Genomic DNA, 25745 nt, shown 5'->3' on the forward strand with positions numbered 1-25745 from the left:
CCCATCGACATAGACCCCATCCGTATCACATCTCTGTCCATCAAGAGCTACATGGAAACGATTATGTAAATCGTATTAACTTCTGTACTTCGGCAATAAGACAGGATGCTCCAGATGTATCATGTATATTGTTCAGAGATGAAGCCACATTTACCAATCACGGCCAGGTAAACCGCCGAAACATGCACTATTGGTCTATTGACTATCCCCGTTGGCTTCGTCAGGTGGAACGTCAGCGTCCATGGAGTGTAAACGTGTGGTGTTGGATAATGAACCATCAGCTCACAGGCCCGTTATTCACAGACGGAACACTGCACACGCACAAGTATTGCAACCTCCTAACAGTCCATCTTCCACGCATGCTGGAAGACGTTCCTCTGCACTCTGGGATCAGGATGACAGCTGTCCAGTACATAGTGCAAGAAGTACTACAGCGTGTCTTCACGAACCGTCTCCAAATCGTTGAGTTGGACGCAGAGGACCTGTAACTTGGACGACTCGTTCCCCGAATTTGACGCATGTAGACCTTTTCTGTGGAGAAATCTCAAAGATGCCGTCTACAAGGACATGCCAACTACACCCGATGATGTGCAACGACGTGTTACTGCAACCTGCTCGAACATCGCTCAAATACTAGCACGTGTGCATCAGTCGTTCCATACCAGACTGGAAGCGGGTAATGCCGCTGCCGGTGGTCGATTCGAGTACAACCTGTGATGGTCAATTGTCTCGCTACTGGTTAGAATCCACATAAGTAGTGTTTGCACTTGTGTTGTACTTTAACGTGTGCTACCACAGGTGTCGTACAAGTGTCGGTGTTGGACTTTCGAAAAGATGAGATCTCGTAACCGACTCGCACTAAAATCCTGAAAAAAACATCATTGACATTCTAATTTACACTACCTTTAGTCTCTTAATCTCAATAATGTGTTTTTGCAAAAAAAAAGTACTCTTCCTAGGTATTATTACAATCTGTTGATTGGCTTACAATACGAGCCCCTGATTACCAATCCATTCTGTGAAATCCAACTTTCCATTTCCGCAACATTTGCGGTTCAGGTTTTAAATGATTCCACTGACGGGGGTATTGAAACGATTTTCGGTTATAAATGTCGACTCTTTCGTTTCTGGACCAGGATTCTTGACCTCAAACTGATACATTTATCCTTCTCCATCATCCCTGAAAATTTGCAACTTTGTCACGGAATCACCCTCGATATGAATACACACGCAAGCACAGGCACGGTCCCTATGACTTCAATGCTCCGTAGCGTCGTTGGATGACGTTTTCGGACACGGGTTCCTATCCTCATTTTTTTTCCTCAACACAAGTTTATCGCCAGCCGCTGTGGCCTAGCGGTTCTAGGCGCCTCAGTCCGGAATCGCGCTGCTGCTACGGTCGCAGGTTCGAACCCTGCCTCGGCCATGGATGTGTGTGGTGTCTTTACGTTAGTTAGGTTTAAGTAGTTCTAAGTCTAGGAGACTGATGACCTCAGATATTAAGTCCCATAGTGCTTAGAACCACTTGAACCATATTTGAATCACAAGTTTATCGGTGTAATTTTGAAACACCTTAATATCTCTAAGACCTTATAGGAGCACTATGCAGCTAATGCAGCGGGTAGTGTGTTCAGTTAGAATGCTCGATACGGAAGAAAAGATTATATGTACAGGCGAATTTCTTGCTATTTGCTAATTTCAGTCTGCATGATATATATGCAGATTCTCAATTCTTATACAAGAATTCCAGCATGTCATGTATAAAACATATACCATTACTCAATCTACTTTCTTCTCTCGTTTAGAGTCATCAGAAGTCACGCCAAGTAACTATAAGACATTCCCGGAAGCCTTTTCTTGCAGCCCGAAACAGGTACATTATTTTTGGCCAAATGCCTTCTCTCCTCTGTCCAACCGCTTTTCTTCTTTTGCTCATCCTAATAAAGAAATAAGGGTACACTCACGTTATTATTCTAATGTTAGAGACGTATTTAGCCTTTAAGCGTTTACTCTGGCCCTTTGCCATGCATTGCATTCTTCCAAGCTTAACTGTCGAATGCCATGGCATGGCTCCCTAATATTTCAGACGCCCTTCTCCCTCTCCACCAAAGAAAAAGTAGTAACTCTACCTATCTCCTGTTTGGTGTATTCCTACTTCTCTTCTCCTCCACCACAAAATTCTAACTACTCCCAGGTTGGTGGCTGGTTCAAATGGTTCAAATGGCTCTGAGCACTATGGGACTTAACAGCTACGGTCATCAGTCCCCTAGAACTTAGAACTACTTAAACCTAACTAACCGAAGGACATCACACACATCCATGCCCGAGGCGGGATTCGAACCTGCGGCCGTAGCAGTCGCGCGGCTCCGGACTGAGCGCCTAGAACCGCTAGACCACCGCGGCCGGCAGGTTGGTGGCCTTCAACCACAGACGCATCACGTAGGGTATTGTCGGGCACCACTTCACCGACTGCTTTCCAATAGCAGACTGAGCTCCCGCAATGGTGTCCAACTGGATTCGTATTCTGGAGGACGACAATTTAGTTCCTCGACCGACCATCCAGATTTAGGTGTTCCGTGACGTCCCTTAAATGACTTAATATGAACAGTGAAACACTCTTATTAGTAAACCTGTCCGTAATGTTGTGTATCGCTGTTAACGTACAAATAACACTACTGAAAAAATAAACCTGAGACAGTACCGAGCAGTATTGACAGCAGGTTCGAGAGTGAAGAGTACAGCGTGCATTACTGCTTCCTACAGCATGTACCGTGAGTAAATGGAGCAAGATTGTTTTCCAACAAACCCCGTAGCCCATACAGTAGAAATTTGCACCGTTGTGCAGACATTTTCACAGCAACATAGAAGCAAAGATAAATGGGGGTAAGAAAAAATTAAACGCGTAAACGTAAACAATACTAACGGATTACGCTTTAAGCCTGTTCCAACTGGGTGCCTGCAGCCTGAAAGGCAGTACGAGGAGCTCGTGGAACCTGTGATCAGTATGTCGCCAATGCCAATAGACGAACCGTGATGATGCCGCTGCTCGTCTCCAGACGGTTCCTCATTTGGCCTCACGAGGCCTGAGAGGCCTCAGAAAAATCCGAGGGCGTAGCGGGAATCGAATCCGTGTCATTATGTAACGAACGCAGCGATTCTAACTATTCGGCCGATTACTCTCTAACGTGCCACCAGAAACCACGGATCCTTTACGCCAAAATAGCCTACTCACAAAATAAACAAGCAAAATTTTGACGGTGGGTTTCGGGTTCAACCTGATTTACCACTACCAGACAGTTCGCTAAGTTCTCGACGTTCCGCCTTTAGTGTCCAGAGACAGTGTTAAGAGGAACTAAATACAAAAATTGCTCCTACTTTCAAATAGAGGCAGAGGTAGAATTGCTATGCTGAGCAATAAACTGAAAACGAGGCGTGACTGGAATCTGCGAACCTGAGCTTATAGTATGAAGGCTACGACCCTACAGCAAAGGATGGCACATCAGTGTTCGATAACCTTCCTGCTATCGAGTGTTGCAAAAGAGCCCTCTGCAGCATCCAAGCACACGAAAGCACCGTGCGATTTGTGGCAGACGCGACACATTTTTCACGAAATAATCCGTTCCGTTCAATAGATCTCCCGAGTTCTTTGCTGTCTCCGTCAGAATGATATCGTCCTCTGCCATTCCTTACAGCTTTTCTATTTCTTCCCTTATCCTTAATCGCCTTTCGGAATTTCTCCTTCGTTTTCTTTATTACTTGCTCATAACATGGCAGAGAGACTACAGCCCTGTTTCACTGGCTTCTTGATGACTACCTCTCCTTCAGTTCTTCGACTCTTATAACTACAATCTCGTTTCTGTACAATCGGACAGGAAAACACAATGTGAGGTTACACTGAAGGAACCATCCTGGCGTTTGTCAGCAGTACAAGGGAAATTACGGAAAACTCAAATTGGGATTTGAGTTCCGCTCCTCGAGGAATCGAGTCCATTTCTATCATTACCTATAACGTTCGGTGAGAACAAAGAGGTAACAGGGTGCGAGGTGTTATTTAGTGAAAAATGATTGTATGTTGATCATCAAAACTGTAAATTAATGACACTGGAGTGTACTTTGGTTAACTGAAATGAAGCTTAGAGAAATATATTAGGAAACTAAACATTAAAAGTACTAGACGTGTTTTGCTACTGGAAAGGCAAAGTAACTGAAGTGCTGCAGGTTGGCATTAGTAAGAAAATTAGTAGCATGGTAACATCGAATATAAATTTGAGTGTTAGGAGGGCGTTTTCGGAAATATTTTTGTGAAGTATACCTTCGTGTGGGAGCAAAATGTGGACAATAAATAGTACAGTCCAAGCCGCCTCGGAAGCCACGCACGCCAGTGCGTTGGCACTCGAATCGAAGGTACACCGGTTCGAATCCTGGCGGTGGAAAACTTTCATTGCTAATGTTTGGCCGGGAAGTGGAGAAGAGTGGTGGTAATGTGGCAGACTTTGCGCCATGTCCAGGACTGAATTCCAGACTTCTCATGGAGTGAGAACATGTGACACAGTCGATGCTGATCCGTCCGTAGGATGCTGAAGTCACATTCGACGGCACCCTTGGTGCTCTTCGAAAAGGGTAGGGTATGTGGCGGCACCTCGTGTTACCCTCTCCCTTCTCTCATCATCATCATCCATCATCATCATCATACAACACAAACATAACACTATACCATATACGCAGTCAGTGCACTCACCTACACACCACAAATACACATACAACGCAACTTCCACATATCCACAAGGAAAGCGGTCTGTACGTACCGTAGAAGAACACCGTTTCCGACAGGCGTCTGAAACTACTCCGTGGAATATGTTAGCCAACAGTGCCGTACAAAATTTACATGTCCACTTTTAGTACTGTCAAGAAGAGAAGTTTTGAAATGTGGTGTCACAAAGAATGATGAAGATTAGATGGGTAGCTCGGATATCTAGTGTAGAGTTACTGAATCACGTAGGGGACGAAAGAATTTTACGGCGCACTTCCACTAAAAGAAAGGGTAGGTCACACCCTGAGGCATTCAGGAATAATTCTACGCCTATATTTACGTACGTATGTTGTGAGCCACTTTACGGCCATCGCGGAAGGGAATTTTGAACCACTGATAGTCACTCCCCTTCTTGCTCCACTCGCAAATAGAGGGAGGCAGAAATTGACTGTCTCTATGCCTCTATGAATCTGTGCGGACCCTAATCTCTCGCACTTTTCCGTTACGCGAGACCGTCGTTGCAAACAGTGCAACCGTTTTGCAGCGCGTCGCAAATCTTAATTCTGTAAACATCCTTTCGAGCTCATCAATAATAAGTCTATCAGCACGGCTCTGAATTGATGCGATCTCTTATTTTAATCCGACCCTATGCGGATCCCAAACACTTGAGCAGTACTCAAGAATAGTCAACCACGAGCTTTCTGTACTTGGCCTATTTTATAGGTGTGACACACTTTCCCAGAAATGAAATTCATTGTAATTCGGAATAACATAGGCACTGCAATATCATATTTATCCTCCGGCAACGAGCAAGCAACTTTCAAGTAAAATGTCTCATCTGTACGGGAATATACATACTGGATGTACGAGAACAGGTGGTAGACACTTGACTGACGACATATGGAAGTTTGGGTGTGACTGTGAGTCGTGTTCGGATAGCCAAATGGTAAGGCGATCGCTCGCGACACGAGAGAAATCCGGGTTCGAGTCCCGGTCCGGCACAAATTTTCATCGTCGCCATTCTATCATGCAGCTGATGGTTGTCCATGTTCGCAGTTGTGATATATTTCATGTATTTCATACGGCTGTAGTCACCGCAGTGCCTGTTCCTTTGAACATGCATGCATATCCAAAGTGTAATGGTTCTTTATTTACGTGACCATTACGGCACTCCAACCCCAGTTCTCGATTCCAGTAATATCGTACTACTTTTCTGCGAAGTAACAGACATATTCTTGTGACAATATTCACATTTGGTTTTATTAATGTATAGGTACTCCGATGTATCGATATATTACAATGATATGGTTCTTGTGTGTATTCATTTCTATGAGACTGTCATAATCTTTGACTCACTTACAACCGGTTTGGTGCGAATGCGCAAAGGGCAGTCTTTGTTTTCACTCTGCAGAAGTTAAGTTGTTATTTCGCTTTGTAAAAGAACAGTCAAGTCTTGTGTTTGGTTAAAGTGGAAATTAAAAATATGGAGATTGATACAAAACTGTTTTCTTGATGATGTGACAATTAAGAAGAAGTATATGTGAATTTACAAGAAGTTTAATAAAAATGTGGCTGGTGAACACCAACTCAAAAATTATTTCTACCATACCATTGTTCTGATCTGGGATTGTTTGACCATTAAGGATTTCCTGAAAAACGCATTTGTTAGGTCTTCAAATATTGCTAAAATACAGATCTGGACCTTCTAGCAGTCAAAGTGGAATCACCCTAGAATCAACAAGATGAGCTATAACAACTTCGACGAAATCTACGTGGGGATCCATTCAAGGTAAGTGCCAAAATTAATGACTTTTATACAGTGACTTCATTATTTCCATTCTGACGATACCATCCACAGTCAATAACTTCGTTGTTGCCAGATAAAGCGAACATATGCTGCGAGAGCAACATTATTAATCTGATTTCTAACCTACTTTGCAAGTGGTGGTATTCTTATAAAAGGAACATTGCATCGTATTTCGAAATAACACAGGTACTGCAATATCGTAAATATAAATTCTGTCAAAGTCATCGTGGATCTCCCTACATTCACACAGTGACGACCCTTCCTCGCACATAGTACCTGACAGGCCGTTTATGCACGCGGAGAATAGGAGCAGTCCCGTCACACTACCCTGAGATGTTCTTGAAATTACTTTGTTCTTTGATGAACACTGGCCGTCCAATAGAACGCATTGGGTTCTATTACTCAAAAAGTAATCGAACTATCACGTATTTCCCTGAAGATAGACGTCAACTATCTCGGGAAAGCCTGCTTACATTGTTTCAAGAACTAATATTTAGTAATCTACAAAAATACTAGAACCCCGTGCATAACGCTCCCATAGTAACCGGGCAGGCAAGATTAGACTAGCTACATAGGCATTCCCAACTGACAAACAAACGAAATATATTTGGTAGAATGGGAGATACCCTCTGCCACGCACTTCACAGTGATTTGGTGAGTATGCATCGAGATGCAGGGGTAACAGCTGTAGAGAAATTCTAAGGCTAGAATGCAGCGTATCTTGTAGAAGTTGTGCAGTGAAGAAGAGTCTTCATGGGGCAGACTCGCGTGGAAATCTGCATAAAACCATCGTTTTGAATGCTAGAACAACAGCAACAACAGCCTTTATGCGGCGGATGGGTCTGGAACAGGGACTATTGAACCTCGCGAGGCCAAATGAGAAGCCTCTGGATTCAAATGGCCGAAGTGGTGCCAGATTAAGAAAACTTGCACCGCGCTGCCAGCCATAAAATTTTCGTGTCATCTACTGACTCGTTTGAATATCTGTGGTGTTGAAATCCGATATTTGTGGGATGCTAACCTCCATCCGTCTATTTATTGCATTTTCAGATTGAGTGCCTGGAGAATGAATATCTCTTATTTTATCGTCATTGTCATTACGTGAAATGTGTAAGGAGGAAAGGAGAGAAAGAAGATTAAGACTTTATAGATTTTCGACATTGAGGTCACTGGAAACAGAAAAATGTCTTAGCCAAGGGTGAATTGCAGGAAGTAACTGGAGGAGGGCTTTTCAAAGAAATCATTGCGGCGTTCACCTGTGACACTTTAGGGGCTCCGCTAACAACCAAAATCTGAATGGCAGGACGCGAATTTCAGCACCACAGATATTCAAACGAGTCAGTAGCTGACAAGAAAATTTTGTGGCTGGCAGCGCGGTGCAAGTTTCCTTGATCTGGCGCCACTTTGGCCACTGAAATCCAGAGGCTTCTCGTTTGGCCTCGTGAGGTTCAGTAGTCCCTGTTCCAGACCCATCAGCCGCAAAAAGATCGGAAGAGGCAACCAGAAATCGCGCCCGCGTTCTCAGCTGTAGCACCAGCTACGCTAACGACTCGTCCCCTTCTTTCACATAGACCACGTTGGCCTCCCGGCCACAAATAGCTTTTGCCGTGCGACAGAGTGGGCCAAGAGTCTTCGCCCTTTAGCGTACATATACAACCCGTTCTTGGAAATATATAAAACACTTTCTCGATAAGGAGAGAAACTCCTCTGAGGGAAACTAATGACTCCGTTTCCAGGAAATAATGAACCTTCTTCGAGTAACTAATGAGCCATCTTCGAAAAACTAATAAACCTCCTCCGAGACACTAAAAATTGTCTTCGAAAAAATTAAAACTCTTCTTCACAGAACTGAAAATTCTACTTTAGAAAGATGAAAAAACCTTCTTCGGAAAAATTGAAACTCTTCTTCGAAAAAACTGAAACCACTCGTCGAAAATTTGAAACTATTCCTCGGAAAAGTTGAAACTATTCTTCGGAAAAATTGAAACTTTTTTTCGAAAAAGTTAATACTCTTCTTCGAGAAAATTAAAAATCTTTCTGGTGGAAACAGAAACTCTTATTCGAGAAAATTAAAAGTCTTCGTCGAAAAAATTATAGCTCCTCTTTAGAAAAACAGACACTCTTAATTTAAAAAACTGAATCGTACTTTCGGAAAAAATTAAAAACTTTCCGTATGAAAAATCTAAAAACTCTCCTTTAAATGAAATAAATATACTGCAAAATGTAAACCAGATACAAATACATTTATTTCAGAGCCATAACCTGTTTTGGGCATTCGTGCCCGTCTACAGTTGGACAACGTTTTCTGTGACACAATATCTTTATCATCACTCATTTATATAAATGGAAACGTTCGTGAATTGAACGTGGGTTCAAATGCCCGATTCTGGTTATGGCTCTAAAGGCTATTCAGCAACAATCACTAACATCCAAAATGCTTCTTTGAAAGAAACCTAAAAACTGTTGCTTGAATAAAGTAAGAGTGCAGCGGGTCTGACCTGAGCGCGGCCCATGATGGTCGGCGCGCGTGCACCGTGCAGTCCAGCGTCGCACTGGCCAGACAGGCAGCAGCAGCAGCAGCCACAACCAGGGGCCGACACTCCTGCTTCCTGCCTTTTCATCAGCCGCCACCAATCCGCGCCCACTGCAACAGTTACGCCAAATCTGTGTCATCACCCTGCTAGTTTCCCTGCGTTACACGTGCGCACGCTGCTATCGGAAAGTAACTAATATTATCAAGTTATCACTTTCGCTACTTCACTCCCATTTACAATTCTACGCCTAAACTCTACGAGCTACCATACGTAGCGTGCTGGAGGATACTTCGAATACCAATACCACAGAATATCTACATTTCCTTGCACACTCACGAATGGTGCGCCTGAAGAATGCGCGCGGGTAATCTCCCGTTTGAGCTCGAATTGCTCTTACCTCGTCGTGGTCATTTCCACAGATGTGTTGTGGGGAGTTGAAAAAGTAATGTAGTCTCATGGGGAAATAACTAAGTTACGAAAGTTCTTCGGTGTGGACTCCATTACCTACACTCATGCCCATAAATTAAGGATAATTGCAGAATGTGGTGCCACACAACGTGGCACTACACAAAACGACGCTAATAGCATTGGCACATACGGAACACACACGACACAGATCTGTAAGTCCACGGTATTGGTGATAAGTTGAGGAAACCGTCCCGAAAGACATGTGCTACAAAACGCCACTGTTTCCTTCGCATGTACCCCGACATCAATATGGGATATGATCACCATACACACGTACACAGGCCGCACAACAGGTTGGCATACTCTGGATAAGGTGGTCGAGCAGCTGCTGGGGTATAGCCTCCCATTTTGCACCAGTGCCTGTCGGAGCTCCTGAAGTGTCGTAGAGGTTTGAAGAGGTGCAGCGATACGTCGACCGAGAGCAAAATGGTTAAAATGGCTCTGGGAACTATGGGACTTAACTTGGCTCTGAGCACTATGGGACTTAACTTCTAAGGTCATCAGTCCCCTAGAACTTAGAACTACCTAAACCTAACTAACCTAAGGACATCACACACATCCATGCCCGAGGCAGGATTCGAACCTGCGACCGTAGCGGCCGCGCGGTTCCAGACTGTAGCGCCTAGAACCGCTCGGCCATCCCGGCCGGCGGACTTAACTTCTGAGGTCATCAGTCCCCTAAAACTTAGAACTACTTAAACCTAACTAACCTAAGGACATCACACACATCCAAGCCCGAGGCAGGATTCGAACCTGCGACCGTAGTGGTCGCGCGGTTCCAGACTGTAGCGCCTAGAACCGCTCGGCCACCCCAGCCAGCTCGACCGAGAGCATCCCAGACGTGCTTGATGGGGTTTAGGTCTGGAGAACAGGCAGGCCACTCCATTCGCCTGATATCTTCTGTTTCAAGGTACTCCTCCACGATAGCAGCTCGGTGGGGCCGTGCGTTATCATCCATCAGGAGGAAGGTGGGACCCCCTGCACCCCTGAAAAGGCGTACATACTGGTGCAAAATTGCGTCACCTATACACCTGACCTGTCACAGTTCCTCTGTCGAAGACATGCACAGGTGTACGTGCACCAATCATGATCCCAGATCCCACCACACACCATAATACCACAGCCTCCATACAGGTCCCTTTCAAGGACATTAAGGGGTTGATATCTGGTTCCTGGTTCATGCCAGATGAAAAACTGGCGAGAATCACTGTAAGGCTATACCTGGACTCGTCCGTGAACATAACCCGGCACTACTGTTTCAATGACCAAGGACTGTGTTCTTGACACCAGGCTTTACGGGCTCTCCTGTGACCAGGGGTCAGTGGAATGCACCTTGCAGTCTCCGGGCGAATAAACCAAGTCTAATCAGCCGTCTGTAGACTGTGTATCCGGAGACAACTGTTCCAGTGGCTGCAGTAAGGTCCCGAACAAGGCTACCTGTAGTACTCTGTGGCCGTCTGCGGGTGAGATATGTGTCTTCTTGTGGTGTTGTACACTGTGGACGCCCCGTACTGCAGCGCCTGGACACGTTTCCTGTCTGCTAGAATCGTTGCCATAGTCGTGAGATTACACTTTGTTGCACACGGAGGGCCCGCCGTGATACGACCTGCTGTGTTTGACCAGCCTCCAGTCGCCCTAGTATTCTACCCGTCATAACGTCATCAATATGTGTTCTTTGAGCCATTTTCAACACACAGTCACCATTAGCACGCCTGAAAACGTCTGCACACTTACTCCTTGCACCGTACTCTGACATGCACCAACACACCTCTGCGAATGTGGACTGATGCCTGCGCCACCGTGCGATGACCGCAGGTCAAATGCACCGCATGGTCATATCCCGAGGTGATTTAAACCTGCAAACCGCCTACCAGAGAGTTTTTTCACCATGTATCTGCATTATCCTTAATTTATGAGCATGAGTGTACTTCTACATACACTGAAATGACAAAAGTCATGGGATACCTCCTAATATCGTGTCGGACTTTCTTCTTCCCGAAGTAGTGCAGCAACTCGACGACGCATGGACCCAACAAGTCTGGAAGTCACCCTACAGAGATACTAAACCATGCTGCCTCTATAGGCGTTCGCAACTTCGAAAGTGCTGCCGATGCAGGATTTTGTGCCTGAACTGACCTCTCGATTATGTCCTATAAATGTTCGATGACATTCATATTGGTCGATCTAGGTGGCCAAATCATTAACTCGAAACGTCCAGAATGTTCTTGAAACCAATCGCGAAAATTGGGGGCCGGTGACATGGCACATTGTCATCCACAAAAATTTCATCGTTGTTTAGGAACAAAGTCCATGAATGGCTGCAAATGGTCTCCAAGTAGCCGAACATGACTATCTCCAGTCAATCATCGGTTCAGCTGTACAAGAAGACCCAGTCCATTGCATGTAAATACAGCCCACGCCATTATGGAGCTAACACCAGCTTGCACAGTGCCTTACTGACAGCTTGGGACAATTACTTCATGGGGCTAGCGCCACACTCTGGCCCCACCGTCAGCTCTTACCAAATGAAATCAGGACTCATCTGACCAGGCCACGGCGTTCCAGTCGTGTAGGGTCCAAACGATGTGGTCACGAGCTCAGGAGTATCTTGCCGTTAGCAAAAGCACCCGCGTTGGTCATCTGCTGCCATAGCTCATTAACGCCAAATTTCGCCTTACTGTCCTGACGAATTCGTTCATCGTACGTCCCACATTGATTTCTGTGGTTATTTCACGTAGTGTTTCTTGTCTGCCAGCACTGACAACTGTATGCAAACGCCGTTGCTCTCGGTTGTTAAATGAAGGCCGTCGTCGTGAGAGCTGATGCCGTATTCTCGGCACTCTCTTGATACTGTGGGTCTTGGAATAATGAATTCAGCTAACGAATTCCGAAACGGAATATCCTATGCGCCTAGTTCAACTACCATTCCTTGGTCAAACACTGTTAATTCTCGCCGTGCGGGCATTGCCACGTCGGAAACCTTTTCACATGAAGCACTTGAATACAAATGACAGCTCCGCCAATGCACTGGCCTTTTGTACCTTGTGTACGCGATACTACCGCCATCTGCTTATGTGAATATCGCTATCCCATGACTTTTATCACTTAAGTGCATACACTAATCAAACCATTGTAGAGCGAACGGTAGAAGTTACTTCGCAACCGGCATCAGCAATTATCTGTTCTACTGACTCCGCGTATTGAGGAAGCAAAGCATGATGCTATTCCTCAGCAATCGACGATTTCCGGTCACGGCACGACTCCGTATGCTGCCATTGTACACTATTGGCCATTAAAATTGCTACACCAAGAAGAAATGCAGATGATAAACGGGTCTTCAATGGACTAATATATTATACTAGAACTGACATGTGATTACATTCTCACGCAATTTGGGTGGATAGATCCTGAGAAATCAATACCCAAAACAACCACCTCTGGCCGTAATAACGGCCTTGATACGCTTGGGCATTGCGTCAAACAGAGCTTGGATGGCGTGTTCAGGTACAGCTACCCATGCAGCTTCAACACGATACCACAGTTTCTCAAGAGTAGTGACTGGCGTATTGTGATGAGCTAGTTGCTCGGCCACCATTGACCAGACATTTTCAATTGGTGAGAGATCTGGAGAATGTGCTGGCCAGGGCAGCAGTCGAACATTTTCTGTATCCATAAAGGCCCGTACAGGACCTGCAACATGCGGTCGTGCATTATCCTGCTGAAATGTAGGGTTTCGCAGGGTTCGAATGAAGGGTAGAGCCACCGGTCGTAACACATCTGAAATGTAACGTCCACTGTTCAAAGTGTCGTCAATGCGGACAAGAGGTGACTAAGACGTGTAACCAATGGCACCCCATACCATCACGCCAGGTGATACGCCAGTATGGCGATGACGAATACACGCTTCCAATGTGCTTTCACCGCGATGACGCTAAACACGGATGCGACCATCATGATGCTGTAAACAGAACCTGGATTCATCCGAAAAAATGACGTTTTGCCATTCGTGCACTCAGGTTCGTCGTTGAATACCCACCGCAGTCGCTCCTGTCTGTGATGCAGCGTCAAGGGTAACCGCAGCCATGGTCTCCGAGCTGATAGTCCATGCTGCTGCAAACGTCGTCGAACTGTTCGTGTAGATGGTTGTTGTCATGCAAACGTCCCCATCTGTAGACTCAGGGATCGAGAAGTGGCTGCACGAGCCGTTACAGCCATACGGATAAGATGCCTGTCATCTCGAATGCTAGTGATACGACGCCGTTGGGATCCAGCACGGCGTTCCGTATTACCCTCCTGAACCCACCGATTTCATATTCTGCTTACAGTCATTGGATCTCGACCAAGGCGAGCAGCAATGTCGCGATACGATAAACCGCAATCGCGATAGCCTACGATCCGACCTTTATCAAAGTCGGAAACGTGATGGTACGCATTTCTTCTCCTTACACGAGGCATCACAACAACGTTTCACCAGGCAACACCAGTCAACTGCTGTTTGTGTATGAGAAATCGGTTGGAAACTCTCCTCATGTTAGCACGTTGTAGGTGTCGCCACCGGCGCCAACCTTGTGTGAACGCTCTGAAAAGCTAATCATTTGCATATCATAGCATCTTCTTCCTGTCGGTTAAATTTCGCGTCTGTAGCACGTCATCTTCGTGGTGTAGCAATTTTAATGGCCAGTAGTGTATTTGGTGTTAACGGCTATCTACGCGTGAGCCAGTGATTCCCTAGCCAAGCGGCTGGTGGTCCCCGACCAGTGCTCCAGGATGAGACAAAATGCTACAGTGAGTCCATTACTTGTTCTCGGATGGCATGTGAAGATGCGAAAGGATTACAATATGCTTGGTGCACAATGCGGCGATCCTCCCTTGCGACGGTCACACGTCGTCGGTCGGAACCTTGATGAGTGAGCCTGCTCTTACGTTCTCAGGCAGTCCAGCATATGGCCACTGTCACATCCAAATGGCGCGCAAATATGGACGCTGCAAGATTCTACCAGCCGGTCAAATGGAGACCCACAATGAGACCACTTTCAAACTCTATCTGGTGCTGATAATGCTGTCTCACACGAGCGTACGGTCCCTCCATGTACTTAACAGTGGTCACTCAACATCAGACGGTGTTCGCGTCCCTTACATAACCTATCAGGCGTAGTAACAATAAACATCAACAGCACTAATGCACTCTGGTGGCCGTTCACTGTGTGCACACATACACAGTTGTATTGACATTAGACTCTGTCCCTGGCTGCTTCTTTTTTTGTCAGGGTGATTGTATATACACACATCAAAAAAGTTTCCCATCATCTTGGTTCCCAGAAATCCTGAACATAGAAGTTGATTGTGGATATTATATCACAGACACAGTCCCTTTCACTGTTCGGAGATGTCACTAAACCCACCCAAAGATGTAAACAACCATGCATGAGCAGCGCCTATTAGACGGGGGTCCGACAGCAGATCAGTTCCAGTTATTCCACCAGGAAGGAGGTACACGGCTCGTGTTGTCTGTAGTTCAACCATGCCTAGGCGGTCAATACCGCGGTTCGATTGCGTCCGTATTGTTACTTTGTGCCAGGAAGGGCTCTCAACAAGGGAAGTGTCCAGGCGTCTCGGAGTGAACCAAAGCGATGTTGTTCGGGCATGGAGGAGATACAGAGAGACAGGAACTGTCGATGACATGCCTCGCTGACGCCGCCCAAAGGCTATTACTGCAGTGGATGACCGCTACCTACGGATTAAGGTTCGTAGGAACCCTGACAGCAACGCCACCCTGTTGAATAATGCTTTTCGTGCAGCCACAGGACGTCGTGTTACAAGTCAAGCTGTGCGCAACAGGTTGCATGATTCGCAGCTCCACTTCCGACGTCCATGGCGCGGTCCATCTTCGCAACCACGACATCATGCAGCGCGGTACAGATGGGTCCAACGACATGCCAGATGGACCGCACAGGATTGGCATTACGTTCTCTTCACCGATGAGTGTCGCATATGCCTTCAACCAGACAATCGCCGGAGACGTGTTTGAAGGCAACCCGGTCAGGCTGAACGCTTTAGACACATTGTCCAGCGAGTGCAGCATGGTGGAGGTTCCCTGACATTTTGGGGTGGAATTATGTGGGGCCGACGAACGCCGCTGGTGGTCATGGACGGCGCCGTAACGGCTGTAACATACGTGAATGCCATCCTCCGACCGACACTGCAACCATATCGGCAGCATACTGGCGAGGCATTCGTCTTCATGGACGACAAGTCGCGCCCCCATCGTGCACATCTTGTGAATGACTTCCTTCAGGATAATGACATCGCTCGACTAGAGTGGCCAACATGTTCTCCAGACATGAACCCTATCGGACATGCCTGGGATAGATTGAAAAGGGCTGTTTATGGACGACGTGACCCACCAACCACTCTGAGGGATCTACACCGAATCGCCGTTGAGGAATGGGGCAATTTGGACCAACAGTGCCTTGATGAACTTGTGGATAGTATGCCACGACGAATACAGGTATGCATCAATGCAAGAGGACGTGCTACTAGCTATTAAAGGTACCTGTGTAGAGAAATCTGGATCACCACCTCTGAAGGTTTCGCTGTATGGTTTACAACATGCAGTGTGTGTATTTCATGAGCAATAAAAAGAGCGGGAATGATGTTCATGTTGATCTGTATTCCAATTTTCACTACAGGTTCGGGAACTCTCGGTACCGAGGTGATCCAAAACTTTTTTTGATGTGTGTATAACGTTAGAGGATGTGTCACACTTCCTGGCGGCGTGTCTGATGCTGCTTTGGTTTCTGGTGAACATGTGCTGTCCATTATAACCCTCTGGGTTTTATTAGTCAAACACTCACGAAAACCATCAAATATCTGCGAAGATACTCCATATGATCGTAAAAAAATGATATGATCGTATGGCATTGTTGGCCGGGAGGCCCCGTCCGGGGAAGTTCGGCCGCCGTGTTGCAAATCTTAGCCGGCCGCGGTGGTCTAGCGGTTCTAGGCGCTCAGTCCGGAACCGCGCTACTGCTACGGTCGCAGGTTCGAATCCTGCCTCGGGCATGGATGTGTGTGATGTCCTTAGGTTAGTTAGGTTTAAGTAGTTCTAAGTTCTAGGGGACTGATGACCACAGATGTTAAGTCCCATAGTGCTCAGAGCCATTTTTTTGCAAATCTTATTTCCTGTGATGCCACATTGGCCGACTTGCGCATCGATGAGGATGAGATGATGATGAGTACACCCAGTCCACGGAAGGAGAAAATCTCCAACCCCGCCGGGAATCTAACCCAAGCATAGGAGGCAAGCATGTAACCACTCAGCTAAGCAGGCGGACAGATGGTCGTATTTTGGTTTGAAGTCGATGCGAAACCGTAACGGAGATGGTCTCCAACTCCAGTGGCAAACGCTGCAAGAGGAGTGTTCTGCGTCACGGTGTGGTTTAATGTTAATATTCCGAGAGCGTAGGTTCCTAGAAGATTCAACGAATGCATTACTGTTATGAGAATCCCTGGAGGGAACACGACGTTCTTTTCGCGGGGCTCTATTGAGGAAATTTAGAGAGCCAGCATTTTACGCCGACTGGAGAACGATTATGCTTCTGCAGAGGTACATTTCCCGTAAGGACCAAGAAAACAAGATGAGAGAAATTAGGGCTAGTACGGAGGCTTATAGAGAATCGTTTTTCTCTCGCTCTACTTGCGAGTGGAACAGGAAAGGAAATGTAACTTTCTGGCAGATTAAAATCGTGTCCCGAACCGAAACTCGAACTCGGGACCTTTGCCTTTCGCAGGCAAGTGCTCTACCAACTGAGCTACCCAAGCACGACTCACGACCCGCCCACACAGCTTCAATTCTGCCTTTACTTCGTCTCCTACCTTCCAGACTTCACAGAAGCTCTTCTACGAACATTTCTTCTAGGAGTGCTGGTTCTGCAAATGTTCAAATGTGTGTGAATGCCTAAGGGACCAACCTGCGGAGGTCATCGGTCCCTAGGCTTACACACTACTTAAACTAACTTACAGTAAATTATGATGAGAACAACACACACATCCATGCCCGAGGGAAAACTCGAACCTCCGGTGGGAGAGGCCGCGCGCTCCGTGACATGGCGCCTCAAACCGCGAGGTCACTCAACGCGGCTAGTTCTGCAAGGTTCGTAGAAGAGCTTCTGTGAAGTTTGGAATGTAGGAGACGAGGTACTGGCAGAACTGAAGCTGTGTGGGCGGATCGTAGGTCGTGCTTGGGTAGCTCAGTTGGTAGAGCACTTGCCCACGAAAGGCAAAGATTCTGAGTTCGAGTCTCGGTTCGGCACACAGTTTTAATCTGCCAGGAAGTTTCATATCAGCGCACACTCTACTGCAGAGTGAATATCTCATTCAGGAAATTACTAGTAGTACGTAGTATGTGGAGCCCTCCGCCATGCACCGCTCGGTGGCTTGGTGAGTATGTATGTAGATTGTAGGTATTTTGTTTCTGTCTTTGCAACTGCAAGGAAATGCATGATTTTGTCTCGAAACGCGTTTCGTTTTATTGAAGTGAAATATCATCAGTTATCTGTAATGAAACATATGCTGACGTGAAAAATAACAACATCGAGAAGGAGTTGCGCGACATAAAAGAAAGTCAGTGGTCGTGTTTCTACGTCCGAAAGTCCGCCGCCGGTAGCTGAGTGGTCAGTGTGACAGAATGTCAATCCTAAGGGCGCGGGTTCGATTCCCGGCTGGGTCGGAGATATTCTCCACTCAGGGACTGGGTGTTGTATTGTCGCATAAGAGTGGCGCTAGCAATGCCACTATGAGAGTACAAATCAGGTTTGCTTTAAATGTATGCTGTAACGGTCGTGAGTATCAATTACCGTTGAGATTAGACGTGATGAGTTGATGTTAGTCAATAATTCCTTTAAGGCAATAAATTCTTCAATGTCAACACTTCACTGAGTTTGAACGTGGTCATGTAATAGGTCTACGAGAAGCTGGATTTCCTTCTGCGATATTGCAGGAAGACTTGGCAGGAATGTAGCCTCTGTACATGAATGCTGATAGCGATGCTCAGAGGAATGTACGGTCGCAAGAAGTACGGCATGTGGCACTACCAAGAGGGAAGGCCACCGTTTCCGGCGAGTGGCTCTGACGCATCTTGCTGTATCTGCAGCAGCAATTTGAACAGCAGCTGGCACCAAAGTGACACAGCAAACTGTTACGAATTGGTTACTTGAAGGACAGCTCCGAGACAGACACACTGTAGCGTCCACTGCACTGACCCCAAACACCGCCGTTTGCGACTTCAGTGGTCTTAAACGAGAGCTCATTGGTGGGCTGGGTGAAGGTCTGTTGTGCTTTCTGATGAAAGCTGGTTCTGCCTTGTTGCCAGCGATAGTCATGTGTTGATTAGGAGGAGGCCAGTTGAGATACTATAACCAGCCTGTCGATGTGCTGATCACACTGGACCTCCACCTGAAGTTACGGTCTGGGATGCGATTTCATAAGAGGGCAGGAGCACTCTCCCACGCATCCTGATTGCAAAATTGTGCGTCAGTCTACTGATTCGACCTGTTGTGCTCCCATTCATGAACAGCAGTCCAGGGTGTGTTATTCAACAGGATAATGTACACCCACACACCGCTGTTGTAATCCTACACGCTCCACAGAGTGTTGACATGTTTCCTTTGCCTGCTGGATCACCATACCTGTCTCCAATCGAGCACATATGGGACATCATCGGACGACAACTCTAGGAACATCATCCAGAAACAGCATTAACCGCCCCTGTAGTGACCGACCAAGTGCAACTGGCATGGAACTCCATCCCACAAACTGATATCCGACACCTGTACAACACAATGTATGCACGTTTGCATTCAACATTCTGGCGGTCACGCCCGTTATTAATGTGCCAAATTTCACATTTTCAATGGGTTGTCTCGCGCTTACATTAATCTTGCAATGTCAGTCACTTAAATATGTTACCTGAACACATATATTCCGGAAATTTCATTACCCAAATAGAATTCTTTTTTTAGCGTTGAGATTTTTTGTCCGTCAGTATCTTTACAATTTGGAAAGCTTCTATATCGAAAAATAGTTCGTTACAAAAGTTGTTGATTTTTACTTACGCTGTTTCAGGCCTGATTTTTCGCTCTCATAAGGAACCGGATTCTGTATGCACGTTCTTATGTTATTTATTAGTTTGGCACTGTTGGTTCTGGTTTAAACCTACAATGGTTTGCAGAACTACGGATTTTTTATGCTAAACACACCACCGTGTGCCGACCGGGGTGGTCGAGCGGTTCTAGGCGCTACACGGTCGCAGGTTCGAATCCTGCCTCGGGCATGGATGTATGTAATGTCCTTAGGTTAGTTAGGTTTAAGTAGTTCTAAGTTCTAGGGGACTGATGACCTCAGAATATAAGTCCCATAGTGCTCAGAGCCATTTGAACCACACCACCGTGTATCAATATATTACTTCGTCCTTCGTACATCTCGCGAAAAGACAAGGGAGGTAAAATTAGAGATTCGAGTTGACACGGAGCCTTACCAGCGATCGTTCTCCCCACTATATACCAAGGTGGCTTGCGGAGTTTAGATGTAGATAAGGTTGTGCTAGTATGAGATTCACCTAAGTCTAAACTACGTTACATGGTCGTAAATACAGGTTGACAGTTATTGAAATATATGCAATAAAATCGTAATAACCTCTGAACGGTTTTCGTTAGGACGTTCAAACTGCACGGTTGGCCGCGGGGCGTGATGGATATTAGTATGCGCTCTATGTTGTTTTAGCGACGAAGCCCACTTTCATTTGGATGCGTTCGTCAGTAAGCAAAATTGGCGCATTGGGGGACTGACAACCCGCACTTCGCTATCGAAAAGACTCTTCACCCTCAATTTGTGACTGTGTGGTGTGCAATGTCCAGTCACAGAATAATCGGTGCGATATTCCTTGATCTTACGGTGACTACCGAACGGTACAGGAAGGTTTTGCAAGATGATTTCATCCCCATTATCCAAAGTGACCTTGATTTCGACAAGATGTGTTTCGTCCAAGACGGAGCTCGACCCCATCGAAGCAGGAGAGTGTTTGATGTCTTGGAGGAGCACTTTGGGGACCGTATTCTGGCTCTGGGGTACCCAGAGGCCACTGGCATGGGCCTGGATTGGCCGCCACATTCTCCCGATCTGAACGGGTGCGACTCCTTGTTGTGGGGTTATATTAAAGACAATATGTACAGCAATAACCCCAAAACCACTGCTGAGCTGAAAACAGCCATTCAGGAGGTCACCGACAGCATCGATGTTCCGACACTTCAGCGGGTCATGCAGAATTTTGCAATGCCAGTCAGTCATTATGTGGTAATCAACAGCATACCAGAGGACGGATGGGATGGAAAAGACACTATCGACGTTCTGTAATAAGCACCTCAGTTGATAGTGCGATCAAATTTAGCTATTTTACCAGTTCTTCCGCAACTTCACCGCCGACCAACGACATGACGGCAGGCTTCCCAGTTACTGTATCATCGCTAAACCACCCCTCCACTACTTTGCGAGCACCATATGCTAGATTGCGAATGTAGATAGATGACTGTGCAGTATGTCCGCTTCTGGTTAATCCTCGAACATATGCACCAAGTTATACCAGACAACGTCCTATACCGATCTACATATTTCTAGCACTTCGATCATGTTGAGTAATTTACGATTATGATTGGCCATTTCTCCCCTTTGTCGATGGGAGTCACAGACTATTCTTGCATTCATAGGACAAAGTTTGAGTTTGAAAGATCTCCCCACAATGTCTTCGAACAACCCTTCCTACAACACTGTCACCGATTTAATTGGCAGCTGACCGAAAGTAGAGGGTATTATAACCACTACATTCCAAGTCTCGTGAAGGAACAGTGCGTGCTGAGTACATAACCGCCGTTCAGGGAAGACTGTTCCGCATCAGAATTGCTCACGGTGCCTATCCATGTTGTGGAGATACAAGAGACGTTTATGAAGAATAAACATGTGGTTTATGTATGGTGGAACTCCACGCGGATATAGTTTGAAACATTTTACGTAAATCAACTGTGCCATCAATTCTGAACTATTGTGCTAGTGTCTGGGGTCAGTACCAAGAAAGTATTGGTAAGAGAGAAATGGCCGTGGAGCATAAACAAATGTACCCCTAAGGCTACAGGGTTCTGAACTTAAACGTGCTGTAGTGCTAGAGCGGTGCGGTTTTCCATCTATTAGTCGTGAGGAATGCAACGTTGTTAATATTCCAATGTAAGAAATACATTTCCGGCGCATGACGTATATTCTATCTGCACGTTTCTATACGATAAGCTATGGTGACAAACCGTAAAGTGATAAACCTATTACCTTTCACACCAAAGCAAACATCGATTCCTTGTAACATAAACACTACATAGGTTTCCAGAGGTGTCTGACGCCTGCTGTATATGAAGTTCAAGCCCGATTATGGTTCGGAAATCATGAAATGTCCACAACAGTCCTATAAAATGATCGTCGATAGCCGAAAATGGGTACAAAGAAGCAATGACATCTTACGAGGATATAAACACAACATTCAGTAGCCAGAGGAGATGTAACAGTCTTATCGCAGTTTGCCACCATCCCTGGTAACATTCCTCTTACACACAGAAACCATGGTCCGATGTTAGGTTGTATTGCTCATGTGCAGGATAATTTTGCCGTTTGTTCTTGAAGCCATGTCTCTAGAATGCTTCTTCTCTCCACTATTAAGGTGTGTATATGTAGCACCAGTCTACTATACTCCTGCAGAACACGCAATTTTATTGATTTTTCTCAGTACTCATTGCATAGAATTTTTCTCTAGTTTTATGTATTCTTAGTCAATTTCCGTAATTTTATTAGGATATAGCGATTTTACAAATTTAATGGCATTTCCCTCAAGTTTTACGCATTTCACACCAATTTTTCGTGATAACCCCAGGTTTTTCTTGAATTTTACCGATTTTATGTCATTTTTCATATTTTTCCACAGTTTTCCACACGTACGTGGTCATATTTCTGACACACCCATGTGCTATTTGATTTTCTTGAAAATATTTCACATCTTATACACCAACCAAATAAAAACTTCTAGGACTTCCCCTCTCCCAGATGATCCACAAGTATGCATTTTGGATAGGACGAACATGAAAGGTATGATAACAGTCGCTTCTTACCTATATGAAACTGAAGACCCCATTTATGTCCAAGATGTGACAGCGAAGTGGAGTACTTCGTATACAAGTTCATTCGTCTAGAGGAGGGTGCTGAAATGTGATTTCCATTGATGAACATCATTCATCACATATGTGTTGGAAGCCCTCCGTTTTCTATGGTATGGAGAGGTCTTCTGTTAACGATTGCAGGTATATGGTGCTCTAAGTCACTTACAGAACATGCAATTGTATACGAGTCGATCGCAAGTTGTACAACACAACTGATGTGCCCCTAGAGAACAACGGAAAAACGTTGTTAAATGCGTGATAAATGGCTTACAGCAATCTATCCCTCTCACTAGACTGCATCATCAGTCTACCATTAAATCTTACCTCGTTACAACCAATCTCAATAGATCACTTCATCTACCTTCTGTCATACTTTAACGCAAATCCATATCAGTTTGGAGGCAGATGACTCTTTTCCAGGAAAGCATCAAAGACAGCAGTCAACTTGCATGTATCACTATTATCTCCATACACAAACAGTAGAATGTTGTTAAAACTATACTGCAACTGTTCTGTAAGGTATTTTTTAGCTGACACCTCTTGGTTGTGACTGGTAGAGAGTACAAAGAAGCACATTGTAAGTACTGATTGTGAGGGTTTGAAACACCTAAACAGTCCTGCACAGGGTCAAACACATGATCCAATCTGTTGTTGTATATTGTAGTCACCCCAGCTGGTAATACAACCTTCCTTTGCTAAGGACACTTTATAAAAATTTATAAAGACGTTGCTGATAACTTTGGGGTCACAGCTGGGCTTGGGATCTGACATATATAAATTTATTACTCTACATTCGGTGGTCATCCACGTTAGACATTCTATTCCAGCCGTCTTATTTCTAATGACGAAAAATGACTGTTTCCCTGGTTCCCAGTGCTTCAATGTAAATTTTTTCTCCTTTTCTTCTTCCTGTCGGGTACTCGTTCCAATGTACAAGAATTTTCCTGCACGAAGCAGAAGACATGCAAGTACTCCCTCATTACCCTTCAATTTCCCCCCGCATTTTCGCGTATTTTCCCTAAACTTGTAAGTATTTTCCTTCATTTTTCGTAACTTTATCGATTTTATGTCGCTTTTGCCCATGCGATCTCGATATCACTCATCGCCAGGTGTTCTAAAATTGGCTGTAAAGTTCTACAGTTGTAAACACCTCCTCCCATGAACCATAGACCTTACCATTGGTGGAGAGGCTTGCGTACCTCAACGATACAGACAGCCGTACCGTATGTGCAACCACAGCGGAGGGGTACCTGTTGAGAGGCCAGACGAACGTGTTCTTCCTGAAGAGGGACAGCAGCCTTTTCAGTAGTTGCAGGGGCAACAGTCTGGATGATTGACTGATCTGGCCTTGTAACATTAACCAAAACAACCTTGCTGTGCTGGTACTGTGAGCGGCTGAAAGCAAAGGGTAACTACAACAGTAATTTTTCCCGAAGGCATGCAGCTTTACTGTAAGGTTAAATGATGATGGCGTCCTCTTGGATAAAATATTCCGGAGGTAAAATAGTCCCCTATTCGGATCTCCGGGTGGGGACAACTCAGGACGACGACTACTCAGGACGATGTCGTTACCAGGAGAAAGAAAACTCGCGTTCTACGGATCGGAGCGTGGAATGTCAGATCCATTAATCGGGCAGATAGGTTAGAAAATTTAAAAAGGGAAATGAATAGGTTAAAGCTTGATATAGTGGGAATTAGTGAAGTTCAATGGCAGGAGGAACAAGACTTCTAGTCAGGAGAATACAGTGTTATAAATACAAAATTACATAGGGATAATGCGGGAGTAGGTTTAATAATGAGTAAAAAATAGGATCGCGGGTAAGCTGCTACGAACAGCATAGTACACTACTGGTCATTAAAATTGCTACACCACGAAGATGACGTGCTACAGACGCGAAATTTAACCGACAGGAAGAAGATGCTATGATATGCAAATGATTAGCGTTTCAGAGCATTCACACAAGGCTGGCGCCGGTGGCGACACCTACAACGTGCTGACATGAGGAAAGTTTCCAACCGATTTCTCACACACAAACATCAGTTGACTGGCGTTGCCTGGTGAACCGTTGTTGTATTGCCACGTGTAAGGAGGCGAAATGTGTACCATCACGTTTCCGACTTTGATAAAGGTCGGATTTCAGTCTAACGCGATTGCGGTTTATGGTATTGCGACATTGCTGTTCGCGTTGGTCGAGATCCAATGACTGTAAGCAGAATATGAAATCGGTGGGTTCAGGAGGGTAATACGGAACGCCGTGCTGGATCCCAACGGCCTCGTATCACTAGCAGTCGAGATGACAGGCATCTTATCCGCATGGCTGTAACGGATCGTGCACCCACGTCTCGATCCCAGAGTCAACAGATGGGGACGTTTGCAAGACAACAACCATCTGCACGAACAGTTTGACGACGTTTGCAGCAGCATGGACTATCAGCTCGGAGACCATGGCTGCGGTTACCCTTGACGCTGTATCACAGACAGGGGCGCCTGCGATGGTGTACTGAACGACGAACCTGGGTGCATGAATGGCAAAACGTCATTTTTTCGGATGAATCCAGGTTCTGTTTACAGCATCATGATGGTCACATCCGTGTTTGGCGACATCGCGGTGAACGCACATTGGAAGCGTGTATTCGTCATCGCCATACCGGCGTATCACCCGGCGTGATGGTATGGGGTACCATTGGTTACACATATCGGTCATCTCTTGTTCGCATTGACGGCTCTTTGAACATTGCACGTTACATTTCAGATGTGTTACGACCCTTCATTCGATCCCTGTGAAATCCTACATTTCAGCAGGATAATGCACGACAGCATGTAGCAGGTCCTGTACGGGCCTTTCTGGATACAGGAAATGTTCGACTGCTGCCCTGGCCAGTACATTCTCCAGATCTCTCACCAATTGAAAACTTCTGGTCAATGGTGGCCGAGCAACTGG

General features: G+C 45.7%; 1 protein-coding gene across 1 annotated transcript in view; it reads right to left on the reverse strand.

Moving 5' to 3' along the window:
- Positions 1-9096, reverse strand: part of LOC124722900 — a 506082-nt gene extending 496986 nt beyond the window's left edge. The window contains exon 1 of the mRNA XM_047248040.1: positions 9056-9096. Within this exon, the coding sequence (XP_047103996.1) occupies positions 9056-9070 (15 nt within the window). The 5' untranslated portion in view covers positions 9071-9096. The remainder of the gene's footprint in view (positions 1-9055) is intronic.
- Positions 9097-25745: the final 16649 nt, after the last annotated feature.

The sequence above is a fragment of the Schistocerca piceifrons genome, chromosome X (genome assembly GCF_021461385.2).
Source record: "Schistocerca piceifrons isolate TAMUIC-IGC-003096 chromosome X, iqSchPice1.1, whole genome shotgun sequence".
In the NCBI taxonomy this organism is placed as follows: domain Eukaryota; kingdom Metazoa; phylum Arthropoda; class Insecta; order Orthoptera; family Acrididae; genus Schistocerca; species Schistocerca piceifrons.